Raw genomic sequence first — 16,406 nt, forward strand, 5'->3', positions numbered from 1 at the left:
TGGGGTTTTCAGTTGTGTAACTTTTCTTTTTCACAACAGCAGCTCGAAACTAACTGGGGGTAACAACTATAAAAGGAAGTAATATTGGGAACACAGTTAATCCTGTAAAAGATGTATTCTTCATCACACTTCTTGCATATACACTCAATAAGAAGCTATTAAGGTGATTAAGGAAATGAAGAGCAGTGAAGAGACACAACACTCAGGTGAAAGCTGGTAAATACAATATTGTTTTGAGAGGGTCAAGAGGCTGTACTGTAGGGTTAAAAGGCGAACAAGATCATAGAAGAGTTGATGATGGACTTTTGACTAAAGAACAGCAATGCTGCTGTCTTCAGGAATCCTTGGTCTTTTTATTCCAAGATCACTCTGCCCTTTAATACTGCCTTGGGCCCTATCATTCACTACATGTGCACTATTCGTCAGTCATCCCAAAGTGTACAACTCTGCATTTAAATAGATGTTGCTGTACTCATCTTAACCAACTGATCGTGTTCATTCTGTAGCCTAAGATGGACTGTCCCTTCAGTAAAAATGCTACCAATTTTCATGCCATCTGCTAAGTTACTAATCCTACCTTCCATTACATATCCAAATGATTTAATGCATCAACTAATGGAATTCTATAGTGACCCACAGGCTTGGTCAAAAACAAAACCTCCACCATCACCCTTTGCCTCTAATTACCGAGCTAATTTATCAATGTGCTTTGGATAGATACCATAGGCTCTAACCTTTCTGAACAGTTTCCCACCAGCCTCACTGAAGCTGATGCAGATATCTAGTGCAACACAATCTGTTGTGAGGACATCTTTCTAAAATTAAAAAAACACTCAAAGTCGAGCTGTCTGTGATTGATTATAGATGAGTACAGCACAGGAACAGGCGATATGGGCCACAACATTGTGCCAACCAGCTAAAAAGCAAATCAGAAACAGACAAACACTAATCCCTCATACCTACAACAATGTCAATATCCCTCCATTTTCCTTACATCCAGGTGCTTATCTAATGGTCCCTTAAAAGTCTCTAATGTATTTGCAAACGAGAAAATCTGCAGATGCTGGAAATCTGAGCAAAACACAAAATGCTGGAGGAACTTTTAGTTCCACTTCCCATTCCATGGCCTCCTCCACTGTTGGGATAACCCCCTCCTCACCATTTCCCACCCCCTTGTCCCTCTCTCATGTTATCTCCTCATCTGCCCATTGCATCCCTCTGGTGCTCTTCTCTCTTCCCCCCCCCCCCAACTTTTTTCTTTCTTCCATGGCCTTCTGCCTCTTTCACCAATCAACATCCTGGCTCTTTGCTTCATCCCTCCCCCTCCAAGTTTAACCGATTGCCTGGCATTTCTCTCTCCCCTCCTCCCAATCTTTCAAATCTACTCCTCAGCACTTTTTCTCCAGTCCTGAAGGGTTTCGGCTCAAAATGGTGACTGTACTTTTTTCCATATCTGCTACTTGGCCTGCTGAGTTTCTCCAGCATTTTGTGTGTGTTGCTTTAATGTATTTGCCTCTACCACTACACCAGGCAGCACATTCAAGGCATCCATGACTGAGTAAAAAATCTTTGACCCTCACGTCCCTCTTGAACCTACCCTGTCTCCTTAATGCATGCCCTCTGGTATTAAGACATTTCAACCCTGGGAAACAAATACTCCCTGTCTAATCTATCTATGCCTCTCAATCTCATAAACTTCTAACAAGAGAGCCCCTCGGCCTCCATTGCTCCAGAGAAAACAGTCCAAGTTATTCAACCTCTCATGATAGCACGTGTCTTCTAAACCAGGCAGCATCCTGGTAAACCTCTTCTGCACCCTTTTGAAAGCATCAACCTGAATGTGATAGCCCAGATATGGCCTAACTAGAGAAAGCTGCAACATAGCCTCTTGACTTTTGAACTCAATACCTGGACCATAAACCTTCTTAACCACTTATCAACCTATGTAGCCACTTGCAAAGAGCTCCCAAGATCTCCCTGCTCAACAACACTCTTGCCCTTAACAGTGTACTGTCTCCGCACATTTGCCCTACTGAGGGCAATCGGGGTTAAACTCCATCTGCCATTTTTCTGCACATAATTTGCAATTTATCTATATCATGCTGTATTTGTTGTCAGTCTTCCACACTATCCACAACCCCACCAACCTTGGTATCATCTGTAAACCTACTAACCACCCATCTATGTTTTCACCCAGGTCATTTATATACATCACAAACAGCAGAGGTCCCAGCACAGCTACCTGTGGAGCACCACTGATTTATAGACCTCCAGTTCGAATAACTCCTATTCAACCACTACGCTTTGTTTTGTATGTGCAAGCCAATTCTGAAGCCTAACAGCCAATTCGCCATGTACCCATGCATCTTAATCTTCTGGGTTAGCCTCACACAACAGACTTTGTCAAATGTCTCACTAAAATCCATGTAGAGAACATTCACTGTCAATCAATCAATCTCTCACCTTATCAAAAAAACTCAATCACCACCTTTCCAACCTAATCCTCTCATCATAGGGAAGATAGCAAAAGCTTTTTTAGGTATGTGAAGAGAAAGAAGATAGTTAAGAACAATGTTGGGCCCTTGAAGAATGAATTGGGTGAAATTGTTATGGGGAACAGAGAAATGGCAGAAGAATTTAATGAGTACTTTAGATCTGTTTTCACTAAGGAAGACACAAGCAATCTCCCAGATGTATGGATGGGCCAAAGACATAGGGTAACAGAGGAAATGAAACAGATTGACATTAGGAAGGAAACGGTGATGAGAAGACTGATGGGACTGAAGGCTGACAAATCCCCAGGTCCAGATGGTCTGCATCCTAGGGTGCTAAAGGAGGTGGCCCTGGAAATTGCGGATGCATTGGTAATCATTTTCCAATGTTCCTTAGATTCAGGATCAGTTCCTGAGGATTGGAGAATGGCTAATGTTATCCCACTTTTTAAGAAAGGAGGGAGGGAGAAAACAGAGAACTATCGACCTGTCAGCCTGGCATCGGTGGTGGGGAAGATGCTAGAGTCCATTATTAAGGATGAAATAGTAGCATATCTAGATAACTGATAGGATTGGGCCGAGCCAGCATGGACTTACCAAGGGTAAATCATGCTTGACTAATCTGTTGGAGTTTTTCGAGTATGTAACCAGGAAGTTAGACGGGGGAGATCCAGTGGATGTAGTGTACCTCGATTTTCAGAAGGCATTTGATAAGGTCCCACATAGGAGATTGGTGGGTAAAATCAAAGCTCACGGCATCGGGGGGAAGACATTGACATGGATAGAAAACTGGTTGGTAGATAGAAAGCAAAGGGTAGCGGTGAATGGGTGTTTCTCGGAATGGCAGGTGGTGACTAGTGGGGTGCCACAGGGCTCAGTATTGGGACCACAGCTGTTTACAATTTACGTCAACAATTTGGATGAAGGCATTGAAAATAACATCAGCAAATTTGCTGATGATACTAAGCTGGGTGGCAGTGTGACGTGATGAGGATGTTAGGAGAATTCAGGGTGACTTGGATAGGCTGGGTGAGTGGGCAGATACTTGGCAGATGACGTTTAATGTCAATAAGTGTGAGGTTATCCACTTTGGGAGTAAGAACAGGAAGGCAAATTATTATCTGAGTGGTGTAGAGTTAGGTAAGGGAGAAATACAAAGAGATCTAGGAGTCCTTGTTCATCAGTCACTGAAGGTGAATGAGCAAGTGCAGCAGGCAGTGAAGAAGACTAATGGAATGTTGGCCTTTATTACAAAGGGAATTGAGTACAAGAGCAAGGAAATCCTCTTGCATTTGTACAGAGCCCTGGTGAGACCACACCTGGAGTATTGTGTACAGTTTTGGTCTCCAGGGTTAAGGAAGGACATCCTGTCTGTAGAGGAAGTGCAGCGTAGATTCACAAGGTTAATTCCTGGGATGTCTGGACTATCTTACGCAGAGAGGTTAGAGAGACTGGGCTTGTACACGCTGGAATTAAGGAGATTGAGAGGGGATCTGATTGAAATATATAAGATTATTAAGGGATTGGACAAGATAGAGGCAGGAAATATGTTCCAGATGCTGGGAGAGTCCAGTACCAGAGGGCATGGTTTGAGAATAAGGGGTAGGTCATTTAGGACAGAATTAAGGAAAAACTTCTTCTCCCAGAGAGTTGTGGGGGTCTGGAATGCACTGCCTCGGAGGGTAGTGGAGGCCAATTCTCTGGATGCTTTCAAGAAGGAGCTAGATAGGTATCTTATGGATAGGGGAATCAAGGGATATGGGGACAAGGCAGGAACCGGGTATTGATAGTAGTTGATCAGCCATGGTCTCAAAATGGCGGTGCAGGCTCGAAGGGCCGAATGGTCTACTTCTGCACCTATTGTCTATTGTCTAAATAACTTCCCTAATACCAAGATTAGATTCTCAGGCTTTTTATTAACCTGGATTATCCCTGTATTATTTCTGTAATGAAGATAACACATTTGCTGTCCTCCAATCATCTAACACCCTACTCCTGACTAGCTGAGTCCCAAGCATGATATTTGTGGTACACAAATGGCCACAATCCCATGATGACCTGGAAGTGTTGCAACAGGTGATACACTGTCTTGCAAGTTTCTCCTTTCTTTACAAGGTTGAGCTTGTTCGGGCTACTGAATGTTATCTGGTAGCACCAATGGCAAGCACCCATGATGACATTGAGCTAGAGAACCTGCAAAAATGTAGAAGAATACATTTGAGCTGGTGCAGTCAAAAGTCAACCTAAATAGTCCTAACAAGCTGAAATAAGCACACTCCATAGATGGTCATCCTCCCTTTAAAATGTACTCAGAAATGAGGCATCACTACTGTTTTCATTGAATTACTGTACAAACCTTAGAATGATTTAGGTACAAACATTAAGTTTATTTCAGTTTGGGATTTAGTACTTTAAAAAAAAGATACAGCATAACAGGCTCTTCCTGCTCAATGAGAGGGCACCACCCATTTACACCCATGTGACCAATAGGAATGTCTTTGGAACGTGAGAGGAAACCAGAGCACCCAAGGAAATTCACACCATCATAGGGAGAATGTACTAACTTCTTACTGTGGCAGAATGAGCTGGGTTGCCCTAGTTCTATGCTGAATTAAGTTAAGAATCCAAAATGATTAATAGTGTTTAAAGATCCATAAGAATAGGAACATTTAGGATCTACTTCGTCCTCAATGATGAGTGGCAAGGTTTTTTCAGACCTGTACATATCCAAAATAAACCAGTTTAACAACAATTTCTATCAGGTCTCAAATGTGTTTCACTCCATCCTTAAATGTCACAAGATCTGTGAAGTTATATGTGAAAAACTATTTGTTTTACATCCAGTTAATTCTAAAGGTATAGTTCAATTTGAACAGTCCATGCACAACCCTAAGTATTGAAGTATCTTGGAAATGTGAGCCAATGCTGTGGGTGCTAGAAATAGAAATTACACAAGTTGCTGGAGGTAATCAACATGTTAGCAACATCTAGGGAAATAGAAATAGATTTAACAAATAGTTATATTCTTCAGAATTGAGAAATATTAGGAAAAAGTTTGAAGAACAAAAATTAAATGAAGGAAAAAATAAGTGGTTATCAAACAAAATAATTGATCTATGCAGAGATGCAAATATATGAAGCAGATTCATTTTGGAAGAATCCAAACGGAAACATTGCAGATGTTTCATGAAATCATAAGATTATGGAAACATATTCAGAAAAATGACAAGCTCACAGATTTCAAAAGGTTAATGTGCTCAGTTGAAGATACAGAGGCCAGAGTAGGAGTGGTTGAAAAAATTAAAATAGTTGCAACTGGAAGCTCAGGATTGTTCATGAACACAGGTGATCCACAAAGCAGTAATCCAAACTAATCTGGTTTCTTAGTGTAGAAACCACATTATCAGTACAAATGTACAATACTAGATTGGAAGTGCAAATGAAATATTATTTCACCTGGAAGAATTGTCTGCAAAAGGAAGAGGTAAAGAACTGTTTGCATTTTCTTAGTTGAAGATTGAAGAGCAGAAAAGGTAACTCAACCAAGGATTTTGTTCCACTATAAGTGACTAGGCTCCATTCTATTCACCACACTTTTGTTCACAGCCTATTCCTTCCCCTTCATCTTTCACTTCACTACCCTCCACTCATTTTTCTTCACTTTCCCCTCCTTTCAGCATGATGACACCAACAAATATATCTTCCCTTCCTCTCCCCCCTACCAAGCACTTTGATACGACTGCACCTCCAGGACATCGGTTTATTCACCAGCAATTGTACCTTCTCCGCATCCAGATTTCTCTCTATAATACAAGCTCGAGGAATAGCACTTCCTCTTCTGTTTTGTTACAACATCCCAGGCTATATTGTCAAAGTCAACTTCAGGTGCTTGCTTTCTCTACTTCTATTACAACTGGTCATTTCTACAGTGAGTCATCCATCTGTAATGCTTGCTGCTTTCACTCTCTCTAGTTCTAGTCAGAACTGCTAGGCATTTCCAAGAGCTCTACATTTTACTGTATTTTACATTCCTTTCTTGTTCTTTCAAAGAGATACAAAAGGTTCAATGTGTAATCCTGCAATTTAGAAGTATTTCTGTCCTTTAACGCGAAAGTCTTGAATTTGTATTAACTGTATGAAAATACAAAATTGCTTAATTGTGCTAAATACTTTTTCTTTCTTAGTTGCCACATCCTGAAAAGTAAACACCACCAACAAAAAAACTTAGAACCATTCTTCAGAGGTTTGTTTTTATTATAGGGTGGAAAGCGCATTTATACAGTGTACTGCAACTCCAAACAATGGCAGAATGCAATTTACAAAATATACAAATAAATACCTGTGATTTTAATAAATCCAAATCAATGCAAAATGATTATGGGCTTAATACTTAAAATATTAATGTCAGCATTTCAAGTCCATTAAAGAAAATCAGGCTTAACAGGCTACTATAGAAGTATGAACATTAAATTATTTTGGAAAAAAATGCTATTGATGCATAACTTTACAAATCATAATATGTTCAGTTGATATAAAGAAGGTAAAACAATGCATTTTGAAAAAGTTAGCAACTGTGCAAAAATTTATATTCTGCCAAATTAGACCAGAAATACATAATTTTGCAAAATTTCTTGGTCAAATATTGCTTTATTTCATTGCACTCAAGTCTACAGACTTTAAAAAAAAATGTTATTAGTGCCATGGTAATGGAATTTGGAAAAATTTCACAAGATTGGCTTGAATGAAAACATCTGCTTGGTCGATTTGTTTTCACTCTTTAAGAAAACCTACTTCTCATTACTTCATCCAGTTTTTTTTCTAAAAGTCCTACATTCTGGAAAAGAATATTTCATCAGAATTGCAAAACTTTGGCTGCGAATGTATCAGTTTGTAAATTTACAATCAGCCTTTAACCATCAAATCCCAGCATTCAACTAAGCCAGAGATTTTCAATCAAAATAAAAATGGCCAGCATTCATATCAGATTTTAAAACTGAACATGGCCCTCTCCAATCTGGTTGTCTAGTTGCTGCTCAATAGGTACATTTAATGTCAGAGTAATGTATACAATATACATCCTGAATTTTTTTTTCTTCACACACTGTATGGAACTTCTGAAAGTATAAAATAAAAAAAATGGCAATGCAGGATCTGGGGGGAAAAATAGCAACTGAAGCACGGTAACAAGAGAAACCCCCAATATTTTTATGTTTTGTTGCAAAAATTAATTTTGCAGCTTTTCACAAGCCTGAGAACTGTAGATTCATTGGACTCAAAGTATTTAATCGAGATACCATGCCTAATTAAGTAAATATGACATTCTGTACCACTTCCATTTGTAGAAAGGTCAATCTGCTTGAAGTGAGGTTAAAAAGTTTCAAGGCAAAATAAATTTGCTGATTCATACCATTAATTAGATGGAGCAAAAAAACCCCCATTATGCATCAGTTTTTTTATAATGAAAGTGGGGTGTGACAAATGCCCAACATTTTTAAACGCTTAATTCCAAAATTCAAGTCTGTTCAAAGTCTTCCTTCATTTTTACTGTACAAGTTTTCAGAGGACTTAATAAGCTCCCATTATTTTTTGGATAAATCAAAATAGATCCCATTATAACATGATAATTTAGAAACTCTGAAGAAAATTTTAAATAGTTCAGTGATCCAAACGCAACTGTTCTTTGATATTTTAGACAATAGGTGCAGAAGTAGACCATTCGGCCCTTCGAGCCTGCACCGCCATTTTGAGATCATGGCTGATCAATTCCTATCAATACCCGGTTCCTGCCTTGTCCCCATATCCCTTGATTCCCCTATCCATAAGCTACCCATCTAGCTCCTTCTTGAAAGCATCCAGAGAATTGGCCTCCACTACCTTCCGAGGCAGTGCATTCCAGACCTCCACAACTTTCTGGGAGAAGATTTTCCTTAACTCTGTCCTAAATGACCTACCCCTTATTCTCAAACCATGCCCTCTGGTACTGGACTCTCCCAGCATCTGGAACATATTTCCTGCCTCTATCTTGTCCAATCCCTTAATAATCTTATGTTTCAATCAGATCCCCTCTCAATCTCCTTAATTCCAGCGTGTACAAGCCCAGTCTCTCTAACCTCTCTGCGTAAGACAGTCCAGACATCCCAGGAATTAACCTCGTGAATCTACGCTGCACTTCCTCTACAGCCAGGATGTCCTTCCTTAACCCTGGAGACCAAAACTGTACACAATACTCCAGGTGTGGTCTCACCAGGGCTCTGTACAAATGCAAGAGGATTTCCTTGCTCTTGTACTCAATTCCCTTTGTAATAAAGGCCAACATTCCATTAGCCTTCTTCACTGCCTGCTACACTTGCTCATTCACCTTCAGTGACTGATGAACAAGGACGCCGAGATCTCTTTGTATTACTCCCTTACCCAACTCTATACCGTTCAGATAATAATTTGCCTTCCTGTTCTTACCCCAAAGTGGATAACCTCACACTTATTGACATTAAACACCATCTGCCAAGTATCTGCCCACTCATCCAGCCTATCCAAGTCACCCTGAATTCTCCTAACAATCACGTCACACTGCCACCCAACTTAGTATCATCAGCAAATTTGCTGATGTTATTTTTTATGCCTTCATCCAAATTGTTAACGTAAATGGTAAACAGCTGTGGTCCCAATATCGAGCCCTGTGGCACCCCACTAGTCACCACCTGCCATTCCGAGAAACACCCATTCACCGCTACCCTTTGCTTTCTATCTGCCAACCAGTTCTCTATCCATGTCAATGCCTTCCCCCCGATGCCCTGAGCTTTGATTTTACCCACCAATCTTCTATGTGGGACCTTATCAAATGCCTTCTGAAAGGCATTTTCATGCCTTCAGACAAAATGCCTTTTGTCACACACTATTCCTCAATGCCCAAAGAAAGACACACGTAATAATGTCAACAAATTTCCTAACCTGCAATTCTATTTTTAATCACATAAAACTGTCATTGTAGCACTTCAAGTGGAAGGGTTGTCATTTGTTTTTCTCTTTAGGTATTTTTGCTACACAAGGCTTTTTAAAGTTTCCTCTCTAGACCCATACAAATTTCTGGGAATCAAGTTTTTCAGCTGATTTGCCCAAATAATTCTTTTCCAAATAAGTTTGGAATGCATCCAAAGGCACAAAGCAAACTTAAATATCTTTCCTCATTTCCACATAACAGGCACTTTCATCAAAGAATTAAATTTTCAGTTGGACAACGGGTTTCCAATGTGAAGCACTACCGCTTTCTACAGGTGCTGCCTGAGTTGCTAAGTGTTTCCAACATTTGCCAGTTTTGCTTCAGATTTTCAGCATCAGCTGTTTCTTAAATTTTCAATTTTGTTATCGTGCTGACTTCAGCAACCAAGATTAAGGATTGACTCTTTGTCCTTGTGCATGGTTTCACAGCACATCGGATGGTACAATTTTTTATGTTGAATCCATACATTTTGTATCCGGTTAAAGTTGTCCTCCAAATCTATGGAGGACAACCTTCAAACGCTGTCCCTTCACATGCTTCTCAACTTCTATTTGCCTTTCAGCCTTCTGCTTTGATCTCAATTTTTCCAATAGATAATTCTTTCGTGTTTAACTGTAAACCATGTTAGCCTGTTCATTTATATCCGCTTTATTCAGTGGCTTCCTCATCCTTTTAGTGTCAGCTCCTTATTTCTTGACAAACTCTTGGGAATGTTCCACGTCTGTGCAGCTTTAAAGCCCGAAGGGAGCAAACAGACACTATGAAAGAAATATGCATGTTTCTAAGTGCACAGTTATTCTCTTTCTACCCTAACAAGCAAGAGGAAACACATGTCTGAAATCTAGATTAATAACAGTTGCTGCAGTTTCTCAGCATTATCAATTTTTGATCCATGTGCTCCCAATTACAAGTTATTTGGTACAGCTCCATGTCACATCAGATGCTTCAACTACAACTATGAGCTGCTGACAGACAGCTAGGGCTCACATATATTACCACAAGAGTCTAAAAATCCAATTAAGCCTCTCTCCTGATTGACTTATTTTTTTTAGTAAAAAGGATATACAGATCTTGAACACTTCTCCATTTATTAAGCGAAATATAGTTCGTTTACTCTGTAGTCAAATAAATCACCTTCTTTTAAACAGAAAAATAGGAATGGTCCGTCATCATTTGTTTCTTCTTTCAGATCCTGCACATTTTCCCAAAGACAAGGCTACAAATATAAGCCACCAAAATTCCTAAAAGTATACAAATCAACATGTTGCAATTAACACTGAGAAATAGATTTCCAAATTTGTCATATCAGTAACTTCATTCATTAACAAAGCCAATTAATTTAAGACACTAGCTACCCAGAAGGATGCATACACTCAAATTTTCACCACCAAAATACTTTAGAGTCCAAATCTACACTGAGTCAACCTTCCACAATCATATGCAACGGTGTGGGATGATAAGGCTTCCTCGAGTTACTCTCTCTGCTCTTTACTCTGTCTCTGCAAGAAATTTCATTGACATTTGAGTCTTGCATACCCAAAAGCTTATAAGCAAATATTGTATTTTGCACAATTTTACTAATTAGCTAAGGTCTATCACAGTACTGCACTATTAGAAAATACAGCAATATCACTAATTATGTTAAAAACAAAGGATGATATTTCCTTCAGTGCCTCTTGTAACACTTAACAAAAGTGTAAGTAACATAACAATTTGTTACTTACCATTTGTATGCATTGATTCTACCCAAAGATATTTGGTCATAATGATACTATTAAAAAACATTCCATTCCCACATTCATAGTCAGCCTTAACTATTGTATAAATCAATATTTCATTCACATTTTTAGAAATATTTTTAATTGCCATTTGGTTAAAGATTTTGTGAAGAAATGCTTATTACAAATGTATTTTTTCCTAAACTTGGGGGAGGGTTATTAAAATTTGCGATTAACATCCTATATTCATTTCAACTCATTCACGGGTAAGCACGACTTCTCAATAAATTCCAACTGTGCCCTCTAATGAATGGATGGTGCAGTGGCCAAGAGCTGCAGAGTGCGCTTGGTTGCGTCAAATGTCACGCTCCATCTGTGGAATAAACAAAACCTACTGCTTTCTCTTGACTGGTTCAAAAGTATTAATTAATAGTCACGGGCAATGAAATAGTGGTAATTTTATGGTACTTGTACACACAATTGAAACAACCTATTTCAACACTAAGTCATAATACTATAGACAATGTACATTCTAATGTATATTATGCCTAGAGATTCTGGAAGAAATTGTTTTAACTGCCTTCAAAATCAATTGTATGCATTATCCCTCAAAAATCAATTTACACAACAAATTAAAAAATGTTGATGTACGTGAAATAAAACAAATGATTTAACATTAATTTTAACTAAAAGTCAAGCTAACATACACACTAGAACAAACCTAAACTGCACACTTCAATAGCTCATCAGTCAAATAAACTGGAAAACAAAGAGGAATCCATATTTCATGAATATCTGTAACATTATGCTGTAATAAATAGGATTGCAAATACAGTACAGAAATGTCTGCAATTTACAAACACTTCTACAATTAGATTAGCTGACTAAATCTAGTTTTTCAAATCTGATGAGCCCTTCAGATTGGAATTTAAATTAACTTAAAGAATTCTGTACACACAAAATAACTTTATACAATTTCACTTTCAGAAACTGCATTTACTTTACCAAACTCAGCCATATAATACAGTATCCATTCTTCAAAATTAAAAGTACTTTTTTCTTCAGGCCCATCATAGAAGCAGGAATTTCTTCAGTGGTATTGCTGATTTTAGGAAACAGCACAGTGGTAAAAAAAAACCCACTAGTAACAAGAATATACATCACCACTTCAAAATTAGTCCTGCAAAAGGGTAAGACACATAATCAAGAGCCAATCATAACATCCATCATGAAGGCAAGAAATAATCTCATTGATCAACAAGACTGTAACATTTAACAGTAGTACAATCCGTTGCTTTACTCTGTCATTTTAAAAAGCTGTCAATTCAACCATTTTATTTCTCTTCTATTCACACCGCCTTCAGAAATCTAATTAAAGCAATTATTTTAAGTGGAAAAATATACTTTTCCCAACAAATGATCCAATGAAACAAAATGCCCAGCAGGAGCCCAAAACACTACTCAACATGCCAATAGTTGATTTTATAGATCCGATTAAAATGGGCAAGTACAACCATTTTCAAGTAGAATTGGAATTTCTCAAAAATTTTTATGGCAGGAATTGGTTTTGCACTGTTAATTTGTATTAGTTGAAGGCACAACATACTTAATTATTGCAGTTCAATTTCCAGAAGACATTTCATAAATTCACTCCACTTGTATTTGACAATATCAAATTACACTTTGCTACAAAGCTCATACTCCAACAATTTAGGATTCATAGTTACAGTTTTGTATTCAATTACAATAGAAATAGTAAACCAACCATGTGATTACACCACCAAAATGTGTAAGAATGATGAATGGCATTTTTAGTTAATAGACAATGTAGGAGTAAAGAGAAAAATTACAAACAATTAAACATGGTTAAAAGTAGTTGAGCATCGACTTGGAAGTGTGTTTTTTTAGGGTAGCTACAGATGATGCTTCACACAAAAAACCCAATCCAAATGTACACTGGTAGTACAAACAATTCTTCAAATCACAAAGTTGCGTGCAAATTAGACAGCAATCCAGTGTAACACAGAAGACGCAAGATTCTCCAGTAATTCAGAAATACAATATTAAGGAGACAGTGAAACATGCTATTTACAGCTTAGCCAACAAAGGAGGGAAACAGATCAGTATGAACGATCCAAAATATCTATGGAAAATAAAAAGCAATTAAAAAAGAATGTTTCTGTCAAGCAAGTGTAACAGTACAGTTTATCATCTTTTAGCCCATGCGAAACCTAATTCAAGGGCTATGTGAAGTTGTTTTTTTTTAAACTTTTTCCCCTTATAAAGGTTCATGCTGAAGTTATGACGAGATCATGTTCATAGATATCAATATGGCTGTAATGACTGGAGTGGTACATGGATTAGGTGAAATGTGTTTGAAGAGATGGTGTGCTTCCCTTCCTCCTTTAAATTTGGTTGCCTTTGAAAGCACCACGAGCAGCAGAAGAGGCTGCATTTGCTGCAGCAGTTTGTACAGTTTTGTTAGACATTACTCCAGTTGCAAACTCTTGCTGAGCTTTTTCAAAGCTAGCTCCTGTAGTACGATACATTCCATGCACCTAAGGAGGAAAATTTTTAAATTAATAATTCAAAAGCAAAATAGTGCCAGACAGATATGATCAGGAATTCAAACCAATAATAAATGGAAAGTTGACAGAACATAACATTTATTTCAACATCAAAAATGTTACACAGGCTATTTTCAAGTGAAACTTAGGCCACAGTACCTATATTGGTGACCAGGATGCCACCTACAGATCTAGTTTGTAATTACAAACTGTAATCACAAATTAACACACTCTTAAAAAAGGACATAATCTTTCTTCTCCAAGTTAAAAGACTATTTTTAAAAGCAATTTATGCACACATTCCCAGCATTAGAGTAATATTGTCAAAACAAAAATATCTTATTATCAGGAAATTTTTCCCATTTTGGTAATTAACAGGTTTTGGATTTTTAAAAAAAATTAATGCCTGCTTTAACTTCTGTTGTGATGTGAGATTCAACAGATATTCAATATCCATAGATTATCCAACCATGAGGTTGAAAATGTTTATCTAAAAGCTGTAACTTGCACTAACTGTGATCTCTGGACAGTAACTAAAAACTAGAAACATGGGGCAATTTATCGCTTTTAGAAGGACTGATTATGGATATGGTTCTGGAAACACAATTAGTTCCGCGATGGCTCAGTGTCAGTATTCATTGGTCAAATGAGTCCAAAACAACCTTCTGCTGATTAACGGCAGAAGAATACCAGCCTAGATTGCGTGCAGATCAGCTGGTGGGTGCAGTTGCAGAAATGTTCGACCCTTTTGGTTAAATCTGTGTTTCCCACCAGCTTTAAGACTGCTATTATCCTGGTACCCAAGAAAAATAAGATTTAAACAACTACTGCTCAGTTGCTTTGACATCTACCATTATGGAGTGCTTCAAGAGGCTGGTCATGACATGCATCAAATCCACAGTCTTCCTGACAACCTCAACCCACTGCAATTTTTCCTACTACTGAAACAGGTCAACAGAAGATGCCATCTCCCTACACTCATCTCTGGGGCATCTGGAGAATGAAGACACATACAGACTACTATATTGTTTATTGTCTACAGCTCTGCCATCAATACAATTACTCCAAGCAAAAAATCATCATGAAACTTGACACTGGGAGTCAGTGCCTCCCTCTGCTACTGGATCAATAGTATGCAATTAGTAAGGATAGGAAGCAACATCCCTGCCACAATTATTCTGAAGACTTGGTACTCCACAGGGTTGCATCCTCAATTTCCTCTTCTCCTTCATGTACACTCAAGACCACATGGTCAAATTCTGTTCTAACTCCATCTATAATGACGTAGACTGTACCATTGTAGAGGGCCATATCTTAAATAATGGTGAGTCAGAGTACAGGAAAGGGATAGAGAGCTTAATTGCATGGTGTTAAGACAACAATCTTTCCCTCAATGTCAGCATAAAAGCTGTTCATTGACTTCAGGAAGAGGAGTGGTGCACATGCTATCTCCATCAAAGATGTTGAGGTTGAGAGTGCTGAGAGCTTCAAGTTGCCAGGAGAGAACATCATTAATAAGTAACCTGACCCTGTCCAACCACAGACTTGCATCCAGGAAAGCTCACCAAGTGCCTCTACTTCTTCAGAAAGCTAAAGAAACTTGGCATGTCTGAAGTTTAAGGTAAATTTATTATCAAAGTACATAAATGTCACCATACACAACCCTGAGATTCATTTTCTTGCAGGCATACTCAACAAATCCGTAACACAATAATAACCATATCAGAATCAATGAAAGAGCACACAACTTGGCCGTTCAAGCTGTGTGCAAAAGACAACAAACTGCAAATACAAAAAGAAATAATAATAATTAATAAACAAACAATAAATATCAAGAACTTTAAGATGAAAAGTTGTTAAAAGTGAGACCACTGGTTGTGGGAACATTTTGATGATAGGGCAAGTGAAGTTATGTGAAGTTATCCCCTTTGGTGCAAGAGCCTGATGGTTGAGGGGTACAGTCCTTATCTGCGAGGGATTGGTTCCGGGATCCCTCGCGGTTACCAAAAAACGCGGATGCTCAAGTCCCTTATTCAACCTGTCACAATAAGGTGGACCTTAGGACACAGCAGAACCCCAGACCTTATTTAACCTTCTAAGTAAGGTGGACATTAGTACCCGGCAGCAGAGCTCTGAATCCACAGTGTTTCTGTTCACGAAAATAATCACGATCACGTTTGAAAATAAAATGGAAATAATAAAGCGATCGGAAAGAAGTGAAGCGCCATCGGTCATTGGAAAAGCGTTAGGCGACAGTCAGTCAACGATCGGAACAATTTTAAAGGATAAAGTGAGAAAGGCCCTGCCCCGATGAAAGCTACAATTATTACTAAGCAACGCAGTGGTTTAATTATTGGGCTTTGGGTTTTTGATCCTCCACAGCAACCAGGCACGGATGGAGTGCGCGCTAGGGAGCAATCTGTCACTGGATCGAACTTCCCGAGTCCAGCACTGAAACATATGTTCTTAAGTGTTTTATACGCATAGAAAGGTAAAATATATATACTACATACTAAGACAAACGTTTGACTAACTGACGCTAAATAATACCGGATGTACCTGTTTCGACTTACTTAGTAAGAGAACTTCCGATTTTTTTTCGATCCCGATCCACGATAACCTACGTACATCC

General features: G+C 38.4%; 1 protein-coding gene across 1 annotated transcript in view; it reads right to left on the reverse strand.

Annotated features, from left to right (window-relative positions):
• Positions 1 to 6,725: 6,725 nt before the first annotated feature.
• Positions 6,726 to 16,406, reverse strand: part of LOC140729006 (secretory carrier-associated membrane protein 1-like) — a 48,411-nt gene continuing 38,730 nt past the window's right edge. Inside the window, exon 9 of the mRNA XM_073048230.1 lies at positions 6,726 to 13,765. Coding sequence (XP_072904331.1) covers positions 13,613 to 13,765 — 153 coding nt within the window. The 3' untranslated portion in view covers positions 6,726 to 13,612. The remainder of the gene's footprint in view (positions 13,766 to 16,406) is intronic.

This window comes from Hemitrygon akajei, chromosome 6 (genome assembly GCF_048418815.1).
Source record: "Hemitrygon akajei chromosome 6, sHemAka1.3, whole genome shotgun sequence".
In the NCBI taxonomy this organism is placed as follows: Eukaryota; Metazoa; Chordata; class Chondrichthyes; order Myliobatiformes; family Dasyatidae; genus Hemitrygon; species Hemitrygon akajei.